We start from the raw sequence: 16,775 nt of genomic DNA, 5'->3' as shown, positions 1-16,775 counted from the left end.
ATGCACTTTCCATCATGTTTCATCCTACCACATGACTCATTTTGAAATTAGAATATCAATTATCACAGTCTCATGCAAAAAAAAAAGTCAAAAACTGAATTAGCACTAAACTCAGTCATCTCTATATTTTTCAACAATTAATGTCTGCTTTATAACAGCCTCAGAGAAAGAAGTGCAGGTGACTTTGAAATGTCTGGTTTGCCTGGGAGATACGGATTTAAGGTCTGCTGTCTAGGAGATGATGTAGCTGGATATCATTAGCAATAATCAAGCACAAGCCATCAAAAAAACCCAATCTGTAACAAATCTTCTGCATTGGGTGACCCTCTGTAAAGAGGTTTCTAAAACATCTCACAGAATGAAAACCAGTTGCAATATGAACACAAGAGGATGCTACTGCACTTGACTGTTCTCCATTGGACTCATTTAAACAGAGTCTAAAATACAGAAAAAGAAAGGAAAACCACTTCCTCTTCTCTAGGCCGGCATCCCTAGCTCATGGTACACCTGTGCTAAAATTGTTATAGGCTCACTGGTGAAAGCAGAACTTGAAGTCCTATCTCATTCTGCCACCTTCTCATGATGCTGAAGTAAAAGATGACATTTTCTTGAATTGGTTCCCTTAAGAGGGTAATGACCACCCATGACAGAGAAAAAGAATTCACAGTCCATATTATAAGGAAAAAAATCAATGAGAATCCCTTGTAGAATCCTTTTAAATAATCCCTCCATTTCAAAGTTAAAATGTTAATGTGGTATTTTCTTATTACTAGTTACTCTTATTTAAAACTTAGTAACTAGCTGCTGCGGCTGCTAAGTCACTTCAGTCGTGTCTGACTCTGTGCGACCCCACAGACGGCAGCCCACCAGGCTCCCCCGTCCCTGGGATTCTCCAGGCAAGAACACTGGAGTGGGTTGCCATTTCCTTCTCCAATGCATGAAAGTGAAAAGTGAAAGTGAAGTCGCTCAGTCATGTCCGACTCTTAGCGACCCCATGGACTGCAGCCTACCAGGCTCCTTCGTCCATGGGATTTTCCAGGCAAGAGTACTGGAGTGGGGTGCCATTGCTTTCTCCATAGTAACTAGCTAGTTACTCTTATTTAACATAATTTCCCCCAAATAGCTACAGGTAATTTAAGTTAAAAGTTATAAGGTGATGTATATTTTTAGTCTCCAATTCAATACTACCATGACTTGGCCCTCAGTTTAACAGGATGAATAAAAAGATTCTCTCTACTTACTCCTATTTGATGGTCAAAGCAGAAATGAGGGTATGAGTTGAGGATTTCAAAATTAGAAAGGAAGATATATGGCTGAAAATGTATGTATCTAATAATTTGATAGGTTTGGGTCAGTCAGTAAATGCTTATTGAATACAAACTATTAATATGTCCCAGAACTTGGCTAGGTACTGGGGACTTAGTGGCAGACAAACATCAATCTTTTTCCACATAGAGTTTTCTCTCTGGTAGACACTTAATAAAATTAGAAATAACAGAATTGCAAGAAAATATTTCAAGTCCTCTGGGCAGAAAGAAAGTTAAAGAGATGAGAGGAAATGGAAGTATCTTAATGAAAAGATCCCTTAAAAAGGACACATGCCACCAGAGATAGGGAACATCTATCAGATGCTGAGAAGAAGTCAGCTGGGGATAAACCAGGTTCTGTCTGAGGAGAATGGACCTCTGACGGGAGAGGTGGAGGACCAGGTAACAGCTCCACCAGAAGAAACCAGTGTCTTCCTTCACTGTGATGGTACCACCACACTCAGAACCAAACATGAAAATTACAGAACATCAATGGCCAGTGTTGCCAAAGGGGCTTCCATAACTCTGTTCTACATTTTATCTCCTCAAGAGGCTCTTTCTAGGATTTTATTTTAGATGCTTACCTCTTGCTTACCATACATAGAGAATTAAAATAGTTTAAATATGAAATGTGAGTCAAGGTCTCTGAAGTCTTAGAGAATATTTATCATTCGATAATTAGTTAACAATAGACCCTTTCAGTGCTTTTTTTTTCCCTTCAGAAAGGAGCTTCCCTGTTACTGTAAATAAATCTAGTGGAATATAATTTAAGCCTCATCATCATCTGTAGAAGATGAGATGTGCTATTTAGCATCAAGTTAATTATGTCTGGGTTAAAAATATACTTTGATTTATCTCTTTTAATCCTTTCTCTCTCTGACCAATACTGAGGCAATATAAAGTTTGCTTATCATGGGACTATCACAGGTTAAAGAAAAAGATAATAGCCTATATTTATAGATAGGTATCTAGCCAACGTTCTTCATGTAATGGACATTCACAAAATTTTAGAAGCATCATTCTAATTTAGCAGTGACAAATACTTTAATAATTAATTTCTCAGATATTACCATTGAGACACTTGTTTTATTTACAGACATATAGTGCATAAATGAAAAATCATTCATTTATTTATTGAACAATATTTACTATGCATCTACAGGATGCCAAGTTTTGTAATATTACCTGGGGAAACAATGTGAAAAGAACAAAAAATTCAGTTCCTTCTAATGGAACTGAATGAGGAAGAGGGATAATAAAAAGGATAGAATGAATCAATAAGATAAATTTTAAAAATTACGCTGAAGAAAACACTAACACAACTTGGACAGAAGAGAGTATAGAAAAAGCAGAGATATTTTATGTGGCATTGTCAAGACAGTTACTTTTTAAATGGGTATAATTTAAGTTGAAACTGAAAAAAAAAAAAATGAAAGAGGGTAGTCATACAAGAAGTGAAAGCAGAAGTCTTCTAGCCAACAGGATAAGCCTGTGCAAAGATCCTGAAGGGAGAAAAAGCTTGGTGTGTTCGAAAAATTGAAGGCATCTGTGGCTAAGAATAATAAGGGTAATAAGCAAGTTTAATAAGAATATAATAAGAAAAATGAAATTGGACAAAGAGTATTATGTTTGAATAAAATCCATACACACACATGCATGTGCACACACACAGAGATGTGGGCATGAGCAATGAAACAGGAAGAGCATCTAGAAGGATGTAATCGCAAAAGATAATGGTAGCCTGGCCTGTGCTGGCAGTGAAGGGGGAGAGAGGTGACTGGGGAGGCTGCATGCTTCCATGCATCCAGTAATACATCCAGACATCTGACATGCACTCAGTACCACTGTGCTTGGAGTTGGTGGTGTAAAGACATTTTACTAATGTGGAAGCTGAGGCTGAGAAAAGAGTAAGAGTCTATCCACACCCATGAAAAGTAAGAAACATGGGCTTCAAAGTCTGTTCTTGAAGGTGTCCCAGTCCCTGTACTTTCTAGGATTTCACAATGCTTCCCAAGGAGCAGATTTTGGAATTCCATTAATGAGAATAATATTCTGATCAAGAATGAGCACTTGTCAAAAAAAAAAAGTCAACTCCCGTGATCAATAACACACTCTATTCAAAAGCATTCTACATAACAAGAAAAGTAGAATTAGCCCTTGATCAACAGCAGCAGTGAATGAATTTGGTACTCTACTTATATACATATATATTTAGTTTCTGTTGGTCTTTTTCTAATAAATGTTAAACAATGAAGTGAAATTATGGCATTTTGTAACACTCATGAAACAATAAATATAGAAGATTTAATTTTAACTTTCCTGCCAGAAGGCATCTTTCAGGATCTATCTGCATACACAAGAGGGAGAGAAGATTGATTTTAGAACAGATGAAACTGATAGCCTCAACAAAATGCATAAAATACAATTTTCATTTTACTTTGGGTGGAGTAAGGAGATGGTAAATCAGTGGAATGCATAAAACTCTGTGAAGACGACACATGTAACAAAACATTTCAAGACAGTCTCTAATAGAAGCATAACTTTTAGACACAGTCTCTAATAGAAGCATAACTTTTAGAGTGGGACTTTGACAGAGGGGGAAAGCTAAAAAAACAAAAAACAGAGTGAAAAAAAACAGAAGTTTTGAAGGTTTGAAACTAGCACAATCTAAGTCTGAGTCATAGATCTGCCATTTACTGGTTTTGTAACCTTGGGTCTTCTGTTAGTTTAAACATATTTTAGGAATATCCAACTTAACATCAAGTACTCAATAAATAACTATAACAACTAGTACTATATATTTTAACTAGTTTCATAATTTTAATAGCAAAATATTTTATTAGATTTTTTGGTTTTATTGCTGTTATTGTTATATATTTATGAGCTTTGATTTGGAGTGAAACACTATAAATAATCCCTAAATGAGTCAATATAAACTAGGACAACCTATTCCCCTATATTGGAGTAACTCTTCCTCTGATAACTAGTGTCTTATATTTATCAAGGGTAAAGAAAGGGCTCCTACATCACTTCTCCCCATATGAATTTGTGGGATAATATAATTATTTGCTTCAAGTACATCAGAATCAACTTACAGGACCACATACAATCTAAATGTTTCTTGAAATCATGTTTGCAGCCTCTGTATGTTTTGGCTGACCCTCTTGCATGAATCCAAATCCACAGGCTTTATTCTGGCCCCTCACCTAAATAAGTAATGATCCACAGGAGAAAAAATGGTATAAAGGGTTGTTTACAAATCTTGGGCTGTTACTGAATGATTGCTCTGTTTTATTTTCAACCTTCAAGCTAGTGGATAAGAATTTAGATGGAAGCACGGAGAAGGAAATGGCAACCCTCCCCAGTGTTCTTGCCTGGAGAATCCCAGGGATGGGGAAGCCTGGTGGGCTGCCGTCTATGGGGTCGCACAGAGTCGGACATGACTAAAGCGACTTAGCAGCAGCATGGTGGCCACATGTGTATGCTTGTTTTTATTTGTTCATGGAAGCCATGGTGATGAGCACACCTTTTTGAAGAAAGTGAAATTGACAGTAACCATTAGGATGTTGTCATCCTAGGCTTTGTGTTAGTGACATAAATTGGGCAAGATTTTATTTTATTCAGTTAGTGAAAAATCCTCCTGCAATGCAGAGGACCCCAGTTCAATTCCTGGGCCAGGAAGATCTGCTGGAGAAGGCATAGGCTACCCACTCTAGTACTCTTGGGCTTCCCTTATGCTCAGCTGGTAAAGAATCTGCCTGCAATGTGGGAGACCTGGGTTCGATCCCTGGGTTGGGAAGATCCCCTGGAGAAGGGAAAGGCTACCCACTCCAGTATTCTGGCCTGGAGAATTCCATGGACCATATAGTCCATGGGTCACAAAGAGTCAGACACGGCTGAGCAACTTTCACTTTCACTTAACTTTATACCAAGAGGAGCTGATGTATTATCAGAAGGGCAGAGATGCTAATGGAGTTAGTGCTATAACCACCAAGCTATGTAGACACAACACCTTCAAAAGGAGATTAAAGAGGGTTCCAGGACTTTAAGACTCATGCAGGGTTTTAGAGGATAGCATGTCTTAAAGGGAATGCCTGAGAAGCACCTTTACGGTAAAGTGTGTCAGTAAATGCTATGGTATGTGATGTGCCTGTGTGTATGTGCGTGTTTTCCCCAGTAAGGTTGGGGACCACTGAATTAAACAGTTAAACAACATTATATTCTATTGATTTTGCATTAATAAATACATATGAATCCCAAATGGTCCTTGGCCTTTACCAAACAAAGTTGATTATAAAATCTTTTGAATTTCCTTCATAGAAAACGATACAACAAGTGATAAATGGAACTCAGCTGGAAAAATCTTGCTTCAGAAGAATAAACAATATTATGCTTAGCATTTTCAGCCTAGGAAGTAATGTTTATGATATTCATGAGGCATCAGGAAATATTCCTGTGAAGTTACATAGTAGAAGATGGAGAGGAGAAAAGCAAGTTGAGACTTCTAAACTATGTTGAAACTGTGAATTTTGCCCTACTAATGAGGTTTTCAAAGCAGAGCAAGTGATGGAGAAATTTTTAAAAATAAATATTAATCATTTCAGAGGTATACAAAATTCACATGAAATATGCAGAGACCAGCAAAAGAAAATAAGAAACAGGAGCAGCTGAAAATTTCAAACTTTGTATAAATACATCCTTCAAGAGTCTTTGCTTTGTATCATTTTATGTCAACTCAGTTTCAGTAAAGGAAAGTGGGGTGAAAAAGAATGAAACAAAAATGTTGGAAGTTCTATGGCAGGTTAGTGAAGGCACAGATCTCCAAAGTCTAGCCAGAGGTCTGAGGACTTATACTAAGTGCTTAAAAGAAACATACATAATCTAATGTGCGTTTTCTTGCTGTATTTTCTATAGTTCAGACTCTAAGATGCACACTCTAAAGAGCCACTGAGTGCTTTTTAAAGACAAGGGTATATTCATGCAAAAAAAATAAGACATAACAAAACACTTTGGGGAGTAAAGGGAAAATCTTGGTACACATGAATTGTCTTGAAAATTATTACCAAAAAAAAGTATCCAGAACTATCCATTAAATGGATATGAACAGTGCTTATTTATAACTATGCTACAAAGTTTTGAAAATAATAGGATAATTGGGTCATCCTATGGGTTTTAACGTACTTTCTCAAATTCCTGTATTTCCTCCTATAATTTCTTACAATTTTGCTTTCATGTTTCATTTTTTCCTCCCTCAAGTTGAAAACTACTGATCTAAGAAATTTGTTGTTGTGTAGCTCTGAAGTCATGTTGGACTTTTTTGTGACCCCATGGACTGTAGTCCGCCAGGCTCCTCTGTCCCTGGGATTCCCAGGCAAGAATACTGGAGTGGGTTGCCATTCCTACTCCAGGAGATCTTCTCAACCCAGGGGTCGAACCCGCGTATCCTGCTTGGCTGGTGGGTTCTTTACCACAGAGCCTTAGGGAAGCCGGATCTAAGAAATTAGAAGTTAGTATTTCAGTAAATCAGAAGTTAGTATTCTAAGAAATTAGGAGTTAGTATTTTAGTATTTCACTGATAAAAACCATCAATATTAGTCCAAAGAATGAATGGAAAACCAAAAATTATCCTGTCCTTTCTATACTGCCTTTAATGTCTCCTCACTCGCTCGCTTTCTACCACCTTTAAAATCAAAGGGGAACCTTTAATACTCATAAAATAAATAACATAGGTGGCAAAGATGGATAAGTTCATCCTTATGCTATCCAAAATATTGGAAGTCTGAGCCCCAATTTAACTGAAGTACATGTGCAGAAGGTATGAACGCCAAGATTCTGACACAGGGGCAGGAGGATGTAGGAGTTGTTATCCAAATTACTTGGAATCAGATGTCATAATGTCTTTGATGCACTAGAGTTCTTCATGTCTACCTCTCAAGGTTACGTAAGAATTAGTGATGATGCTAAAGCATGCCTGACATGATTTATGTATTCATCTGCTCACTTATTCATTTAGACAATACTTATTAAATAGCTACCATATGTCAGATACTTTTGTAACAGCAGTGAGAGGGAAAAAAAGAAACACTCATCATTTAAGAACAAATCAATGAATAATACCTACAGAAACTCAGAGGGGATATTCTAATAGATTCCACGAGGATTTTAAGATTGTTAACCAATCAGATCACCAGAAATGTGTTTGTTTGCTGGCTGCTTGCCTTTTGAAAAGTTAATAACAACAGCAAAACTGTACTATTCAAAATATTTTTGTGTCAGTATAAAAGTCTAAATTAAAGCTCATGTATACCTGTGGCGGATTCATTTTGATATTTGGCAAAACTAATACAATTATGTAAAGTTTAAAAATAAAATAAAATTAGAAAAAAAATAAATAAAAGGCTAATCAAAAAAAAAACAAAACAAAAAAAACAACAACAAAAAAAAGAAAATGTTTTAATAAGAGCAATCTGAGGTTTGCTTTACTATTTTTGCTTTACTATAATTTGAGATTTAATGTTATTGATTACCAATGAATCATTTTTTTTGAGAGTCAGAATTATGATATGGCCCACAGTTGTCAAAAAACTTTCTTTCTTAAGTTTTATGCCTTAGAAAGGTCATTGATTTCAAGTCAGAGTCTGCTCCAGTGGAAATCCAAGTATAACCTGGAAATTCATTTCCTTATGCCTGACCTCAGATAAGCTTTGTTTTTCTGATGAGATGTATATTAGCTTTTAGATTCCTTTGAACTTAATCCACAATACATTATCAAACATTCGATTTTTCAACTGCATCCTAACTTTATTGCTAGGAAGTACTTAAACTAGATGCTTTTTTAAAATTTATTTTTTAATTGAAGGATAACTACATTACAAAATTTTGTTGATTTCTGTCAGACATGAACGTGAATTAGCCATAGGTGTATATATGTCCCCTAAACTAAATGCTATGTATGTATGCCGTACACAGTAGTATGTACTATATCGATATACTACATATCAATAGTAGTATTGATAACAGCAGTGGGAGGGGGGAAAAGCACCAACTCATCACTTATGAACAAACTGATATCTTCTCCAAAATTTTTATATCATTTTCATGAAATAGTTCTCCAATTACTTAAAAAATCAACGGATGTCTAAGTAGCTCCCAGTGGGAAATGTGTGCGCTTTTCATTTGCCATCAACTCAGTGTGCCTATAAAATCTGCTTGTGTGGAGGTGCACTTCCTTGCTTCTTATTCTTCTGTTGTTTAAAACAGAATGTGTTCAGATGTTATTACATCAATGAAGACTTCAGCCTTTTAAACATGGGTAACTTTATGCATTTTAATAGCATAAAGTCCTCCAAATGATCTACCAAGCATCTAGTTTAAGGGAAAATGACCAGCCAGGCCATCTGCATTAAAAATAAATGAAGTGTCAAAAATGATTTAAACCAAAGTCCTAACCATAGCCAGTTCATAGGATATTGGGAAGATAATTTAAAGGTTCACCATTTCACCACTTTTTCCCCAACACATAATGTCCTGATTTTGATGTGCATTTGACAGTACAAACTCTCCTAATGAATAATAACGGGGGACATATAAACACCAATCATTTCCCTTGACTCAAAAGAGTGATCCCAGTCTTAAGCATGCATCAGAATCACCAAGAAGAGTGTTTAATACACAGATTTCTAGGCCCTATTCCAAGAGTTTTTGGTTCAACAAGCTCAAGAAGTCGCATGTCTTACAGAGTTCCTGGCTTAAATAAATGGTGGGAAAAATATTCATTGCAGGTGTAATATTTAGACCAAACTTCTGAGACGTGGTATGACAGGTAATTACACTCATTTACTTCAGGTAAGCTAAATTATTGCCTCTTTTGTTTTGATGAGTCTTTTTCATGAAGATGACTTAGAAATATTAAGAATGGTATTGCTTGTAGTAGATCTATCCATTAATTACACTTCAAGAGTGCATTTAAATTTGAATGATTTCCACCCCCAGAATATCAAGAAATCCTCTTTTCATTTGTTCTTCTTCTTCTTCTTCTTATTATTATTCATTTCTAAATATTTTCTTGGCCATGCCACAGCATATGGGATCTTATTCCCCAACCAGGGGTCAAACCCATGCCCCTTGCATTGGAAGCATGGAGTCTTAACTGCTGGACCACCAGGGAAAGTCCCTGATCTTCTTTACATGTGCTCACACACTTCAGGAATTACTTCTTCAATAGGTGGACTTGGGAAGAGAAGTCTTTTGAAACAAAATTGGTTAAAGGAAGAAGATGATGCTACATGTACTCACAAGTAATTTCCCCCACTCTGTTCTTTGTAACTGCCTAAAAGAAGGCTTCTGTAAAATTATTCTGTTCAATATTTGTATGTGTAGGTTGTATATAATAAAAGAGTCATCTGGGTTTCAGAGTTTCTCCCCTTCTTTATAAAACTGGAACCCCAGGGAATCTCTCTGCCCTTAAATGTCAAGGCAAATATGCCAGTTGTTTAGATACAGTAAATAAAATTGCTTTACCACCTAATTTGATAGAAGTGAGGCCCTGTTCGTGTAATATCAAAGTTGTTACACTTATCAAGGTGCCATGTCATGAAAAAAATGGTATTGACCTTAACAAAAAATAGTCAATAATAATGATGATGACTAATACTCATTGAACATTTACTAGGAACCAGACAGTATATTAAGAAATTGATGTGAATTTACCTAAAGAAAAGGATCCTATGAAAAAAAGCATTTTTTTTAATTTAAAATTTAGGAATACAAGAAGACTGAGTTTCGAAAAGAGTTAAGTCCCTCCATGTCATGCAATTAGTAATTATGACTTCTATCAAGGCAGCTTTATTTCAGAGTCAATCACCTTAATGGCTATCTCATTGTTTTATCCATGAGTTATATTTTGTGCTATTTTCTGTTACTCAAGCTAAGTAAAATTATAAGACATTTCACAAGGTCCTTAACAAGAGTAAAATACCTACCAAGTAGGAATATGTTCCATTTTTAAAAAATGGAGAAATAGAAAATGAGAGATGTTATTTCATTTATGCCTGAAATAACCTTGATATACTGCTTACCATATAGCATGTGGGTGATACAGTGCAAAACTCTACAGCTATTGGAAATGTTATTAAATTGTAGTTCTCATCTTATGTAGGCAATAAGGTCCAAGGCAATGATATCTTTCTCAAAAAAAAAAAAAGTGATCCAATTTTTTCTAATGATACTGGCAAAGTTGAATAGAACATAATTGTTCAGACAGACATATTAGGCATCAAATTGTATTCTCTAAATTTCACATATCTAAAAATATTTCTGTGTTAATTTTTGATGGTAAATCTGATATCTCCTTGACAGTCATGCTTCGTGGGCATATTTTTTTGTAGAAATTATGTTGTAGCTATTTACAGTTGAAGTATAAGCTATCATTTATACTCCATTAGCTGTTGCCCAGCGTTTCATACTGAAGTGATTAATATCACAAATTTATAAATATGAATTACTAAGTGAATTCTCTTGACATCCCACGGAACAACTTAGCACTAAGTTAATGCAGCTCTGCAAATGAAATAAGCACATTCAACTGGCACCGATTCTGAGTATGTGTATCTATCCAAACAGTTCTCTGCATGGTGGTAATTCTTCTAAGCCCTATAATTTATTCATCTAGGATACACTCCAAAGCATTGTTTGCATGTGTTATCCACTAGCTTTAAAAACAGTATTCATTACTGGGAGGGAACAGAAGACACAACTTTTCAGAAAGGTGTGTGGCAGTGATGTTTGTGTCCAGGAACATGCTTTTTGGCACTTACAGCCTAATCAGCAAAATGAAAGAGAAGCTGTGAGGATTCAAGATGTAAGTCCTTTACCTCCTATATCCTCCCAGAAGCCACACTACAATCACTGTACAATTCCAAATTTCATTCTAGAAGCCCACCCATACTCAAAGTGGAAAGAAACCTCTAAAGGCCCAATGAAAATGTTTTCAAATACCCTGAAATTTGCTATTTCAAGCCACAGATAATAAATGGACACAAAGGTAATGACCTTAATTTTCATGAACTTATCTGGGTTAGGTTTCAAAGTGATGGATGTTTCTCCTTATCCGTGGCACAAACCATCCATAACAATTTAGAAAATGGAAACGATTCCTTGGACCAAAGTATCACTCCATGAGAGGAATGTTACTCAGCTTTTAAAGGCAGTGCGAGCCCTCTGATGTCATCAGAAATGCTGACGTCAAGTTTTATGTTACAGGTCATTCAAACAGTGAGTGCCATGGACAAAGATGATCCCAAAAATGGACATTATTTCTTATACAGTCTTCTTCCAGAAATGGTCAACAATCCGAATTTTACCATCAAGAAAAATGAAGGTAAATATATTAGCATTGGGAAACAGGATAGGATATAAATTAGAAAATAGGATGTGATTTCATAATTTCACTGAAAATACCAGCACAGTATTTTTTCTTCACCTATGAGCAGTTAAAATTTAGCTTATCAGCCTAAAGGCATGGTAATTGCAACTCTTCCTCTTTCCAGTATTCAAACAATACATACGGAAATTGTGAATGTGCAAGTTAATTTTATCCCAGACAGTACCTTGATCACCTTACTTATAGGAAATGAACAATAAAGATTTAAACCCTGTGAAAGTTCCAGTAATTTTAAGATACTGAGATATCTGATAGAGGAGGAGCTGGCTTATACTTTGCAGTTGTTAAGTTTTAATTGAATGTTTACCAAGTCTTTAGGGAAAGCCTATTCTAATTTTGCCTGCTTTGTGGGTACACATTAGAGGTATTTGTTTTAAGCCTGTACCAACTTTGACAACAGCAATTAGATCTGAAAATCCTTCTTGAAGGACACTCCTTATCAGTGTTATTTTGGTGCTAATATGAACTGATTTTATTGTTAAGTCTTTTACTCACAGAGAACATTTAATCCATTTCATTATTTGTTAAGAACCAAGCTCAGATTAACCGTTTCCCTTAACTGTTGTCTATTACACAGGAAGGTCATAGATCATTTTTTAAAAGTCTATCTCTTCTATACATTTTTCTTTTCTAAGCTGCAGTATATTTAACAAGGATTTTTAGCTATTTATTTTGGCTCAGATGTATTTAAGTCTTCATTTCAGATGTTTCACAGAATGATTAGCAAAATAAATATGTTGTCAGGGTCTGTCTTCTGGCTTTATTATAGGCATCTGTTTAGATTTACAAATGGTCTATGTAAAAAAAAAAAAAAAACTATACTCAGTTGGAAGAGTAAAATCTGGTTCATGACATTTGGATTATTTGCTTTGTTCTGTTTCAAGGAGGTAGTGAATTTTGATAAAACTTCCCTTATGAAGTGAAATAACATGTATGGCCCTTGTTAAAGTATATTCTGGCCTTACCTTTTTAACAAATGCTACTTGTTTCTTTGAGGATCATGAATGCATCACAGAAAAGGAAATGAGAAAGCTGTTATATAGATATTACTCATTCATCTGGCTTCCACTGTTGCAAACATTAAGGAGACGAAATCTTGATCTCTTGCCTCAGTGATGGAGTTACATGTTTTAGCCTCCCTTAATTAGTAGCTCTAATCCAAGTACATGTTTTTGTTTTTTGGGTAACTCTGCCAACATTTCTTTTTTGCGGAAGTCACATGACTATGCCTAAGATGAGAGCCCCCTTGGAAATTCCAAACTGAGCTGAAAGTCTGTGCATAAGTGTGGGCAGTTCTTACTTTGATTGTGAACTAACAGATATCAGTCATTATTTTTGCATATCAAATGCCCTACATTTAAAAATTCTCTGTGAAGAAATGTTTTCCCATCCCAGGTTTTGAGCTCCTTGGCATTTTCTATGCATTCTGCAATTCAGGATATGGCCATCATAGGTATGGCTCAAAGATACTGCATAAACATGTATTGGATGAATGAAAGGTTGTTACTGCATGCCTGTGAAAGTGTAGCTTTGTACTATATTTATTATGCCCTAAACCCTTTAAAGATGAGATTTTAGTCCTAAGGTGAATGCATTTCAAGTGTTTTCTCAAACTGTTAGAATTAATACAAAGTAGAAGCTTGTACACCTAGGAAAGCTCTTTGTGCCCCATCACACATTTCAATAAAATTTGCAGTAAAATATGAAAGATATGTGGATTATCTGTTTTCTCTTGAAACTAGAAAATAATGACTTAAGTTTTGACTTACCTCACAAGTGTGTGAAATAATTACAAAAAAAAAAAGGCGCGGGGGGGGGTTGGTCCTAGGTATCACAAAAGGGCTCAGAAGAGAAAGAACACTCTCTGTGCCATGAATGTTTATATAAAAACATGTGTTGATTTATTTTGTAGAGAGCGACCATATAATTTATTGTTCCAATTGGGATTTTTTTTTTTTTTTAAGTGAAAGGGGTTGCTATTTATATTTAAGCCTAGAAAAACCATAAACCAGGACTGTCTTGTGGAAACTAGGGCATATGTTCTCTGTGACTTTGGATTTAGGATCCAAATATTCAACATCTCCATAGAATAAATCATGAACCCACAGGTCTTTAGAACAGATATGTCAAGTTTATACACTATCTCTCTTTTCCTAGATCAGAAATTCATTGAGTTTTCTTTCACTTTTTTGGAATCTGGATAGTTTCTAAGAAAATAGGGCATAAACCACAATTTGTCTCCTCTTAATGTGTAGAAACCATTAAAGTAATGGAAAGAAGTTGTTGGATTTAAAATGCTGGAGACACATTGATAAGAAGGTAGATAAGATGATGTTTTGTGAGCCTGTTACCCATTCCTTAAGATGATAAGAGAACACAAAACGACCAAAAAAAAATTTCAAATAGTAGACATCATTTACTCTAAAACTATGGTATATTTTATGTTTGAAACATGAGAAAATCAAATGATAAACTCATATTCAGAACGTTTTTTTTTCTTCTTCAGATTGACTTTAAAATGGTCAATAGCTAATGTTTCTCCACTGAGAACATCATGATTTACAAGTCCCAGCCCACCAGATAAGAGTTAACATTTTGAGAGAGGCAACATAGTCAAATCCATATTGATGGGTGGATGGCTCCTCTTATTAACTGGATCTTTAAGGGAGATGGTTTCAGCGTTTGGCTTTTTCTAAGAAACTTGCAGCGTGTCTTTCAGTTCAAGTTTACTGTGATCTTTCTCTCCTCTCATATAGCTTGGTCCTTCTGCAATTTTCAGCTGACTAATTCATCATCAAAAACAAAATGAGATAGAAATTAACTGTCTCTTGTCTTCTTTGCAGTTGAGTGATTTCACAAATAATTCTCTTTCTGAATATATGAGAATTATATTCCTGCCAGATTAGGAAAGCAAACTTCAACACAGATAAAGGTGAAAACAAAGGTCAAAAACGTGATGAATCACTCATCACATGTACACACTAAACAACCACAACAACTTATATCTTCTCAGTTATGCAGCCCCGGATATCATTTTCTTCATCTTCCAGTTGGATGAATTTATAAACAAAGGGAGTGTGACTGACCACACTTCAGGACTGACTTCTATTCTAATTGTGAAAATGGAAGATACTCAACAATTAACTATAACGAGTCAGGGAAGATAAATGAACTTCCCCCAGATACAGAAACATCTTGAATGCAGAAAATCAGAGGCTGACAGAAACATGATTTTCTCTAGCCTGCACACTGTAGTTAGAAGATTTGATGGAAATTGCCAGAAAGCTAGCTGGAAAAATGGGAATCTTTACTGAAGTGTTTGAATCACATGTGTAGAGTAATGAGAATAAACATAAAACTCTGCCCTAAAGAGGGTCTGTGAGAAAGAAAGACATCGACTTGGCCTCAATTATAGCTTGATTAGACTACCGGTTAGGAAAAACAGTGGGGAAACCAGAGTGTCTGATGACGCTATTTTTGTTTTTGTCTCTTCTTGATGACACTTCATTAACCAAAATTCTATTAGCAAGAACCTCACTCTAAAAGGCCTGATTTTGGTAATTAATTTGGATAATGGAGATGCTGACTGGAGCTTTGAAATAGGTGTGCCTTCAGTTATCTCAATGTCCATTCCATAGTTATCTGTTTAGAGCATAATTCATGTTTTGTTTGGCAGGGTTTCCATCTCAACTCAACGGCCAACTTCAATCATGATGTGTTTCACATCTTTTGATCCTCTAGAAACCTCCCTTGTGAGAATACTGACTGCAGACTAGTTATTTTAAGCCTCAATTTTCTCATCTGTGACACCAAGGGTAACACCACCTGTCTACCCCTTAGGTGTGCTTTGATGGATATAAGCAACCGATGGATTACAGAGCTCTTATCCCAATGTCTGGCACATAGAAAAATACTCATCATGAAATGGGACAAGATCCTATTTACATGAATCCATTAATTCCTAAATGTCCGTGCTATGTTCCATCTCTTCTGGTTTACCGTTCTCAAACAGATCTCTTTGTAGCTTTAATTCTGTTGATTTTTGAATGTTGCACAGTAGTTCTGAAACTGGCCTCATTTGGTAGCTGTGAAAACCATGATCCTCACTAATATGCCTTGCAATGCATTGCAGTCTAAAGGGTATCATCAAAGAAACATAAAAGGGGAAAAAAATAGGAAGCCGGGAAGGTGGGGAAAGAATGAAGATATTTACCAGCCACAAAATTGCTGGGATTCCTGGATCTAGTTTTAAATATGCAGGCTTTTTTTTTTTTTTTTTTTTTTTTTTTTTCTTTCTTCTTTGCCAACGTGAAACTCAGCTTTCTCCACACAAAGGCTAATTCCAGTTTCCAACTTGTTAAGATGACATTCCATTCTAGCATATCAAGTTGTTTTAAACCCATCTACTACCTCCCAAAACAGACTCTACGGGAAGGGAATCATTTTGTATAAGCTGGAAAATGAATGACAGTCTTCCTTTGCTCTTTTGAATAATACCAACTTAATTCAGAAGACTCTTGCCCCAAAACTAAAATTTACTGATTGGAAGTGGGTTTCCCTCCTTCTAAGCCAGCCCGAGCTGGTCCTCTGCTCTCCATCCTCTCTCCACCTTAATCCTCATGAACACCTCTCCTGTGTTCAGGAGGTAGGTTTCCAGGCAGAGTTCCTCTTTCCTCTCTCTTAAGCCACTTTACCTCGTCTGGGCTGAATGAGACCTGAAAGGCCTTCCTGATGATCCACACGGCAAAGAGGACCACCCTGGTAAGCCGATTGTCCTCTTTCTGGCCATCTTGAGTCTCATTAAATTCTTCCATTACACCAAGCTGCTTTGAAACTAACAGAGGACTTTTCCTAAATAGCATCTCTTTCCTCAAGTGTTCTTTACAAAGCCTCCATTCCTCAGCGACAGTGGACTCATTATTATTGGGTTACTCTGGCAACCATACCTAAGCAACAAGTGAACACTGTGTGCTTGTGTGAGTGTGATAATGAATACCTATCCACGCATGCTTCCAATATGGTGATCC

The 16,775-nt window shown here is 36.0% G+C and overlaps 1 protein-coding gene across 1 annotated transcript in view; it reads left to right on the top strand.

Moving 5' to 3' along the window:
• The window catches only part of CDH8 (cadherin 8, type 2), a 403,256-nt gene that overhangs the window by 329,866 nt on the left and 56,615 nt on the right, over positions 1-16,775 (top strand). Inside the window, exon 10 of the mRNA XM_010833836.1 lies at positions 11,568-11,685. Coding sequence (XP_010832138.1) covers positions 11,568-11,685 — 118 coding nt within the window. The remainder of the gene's footprint in view (positions 1-11,567; positions 11,686-16,775) is intronic.

The sequence above is a fragment of the Bison bison genome, unplaced genomic scaffold, assembly GCF_000754665.1.
Source record: "Bison bison bison isolate TAMUID 2011002044 unplaced genomic scaffold, Bison_UMD1.0 scf7180017863938, whole genome shotgun sequence".
NCBI lineage: Eukaryota > Metazoa > Chordata > Mammalia > Artiodactyla > Bovidae > Bison > Bison bison.
Note: the sequence above shows the minus strand (reverse complement) of the source record. Positions and strands in the feature narration are given on the sequence as shown.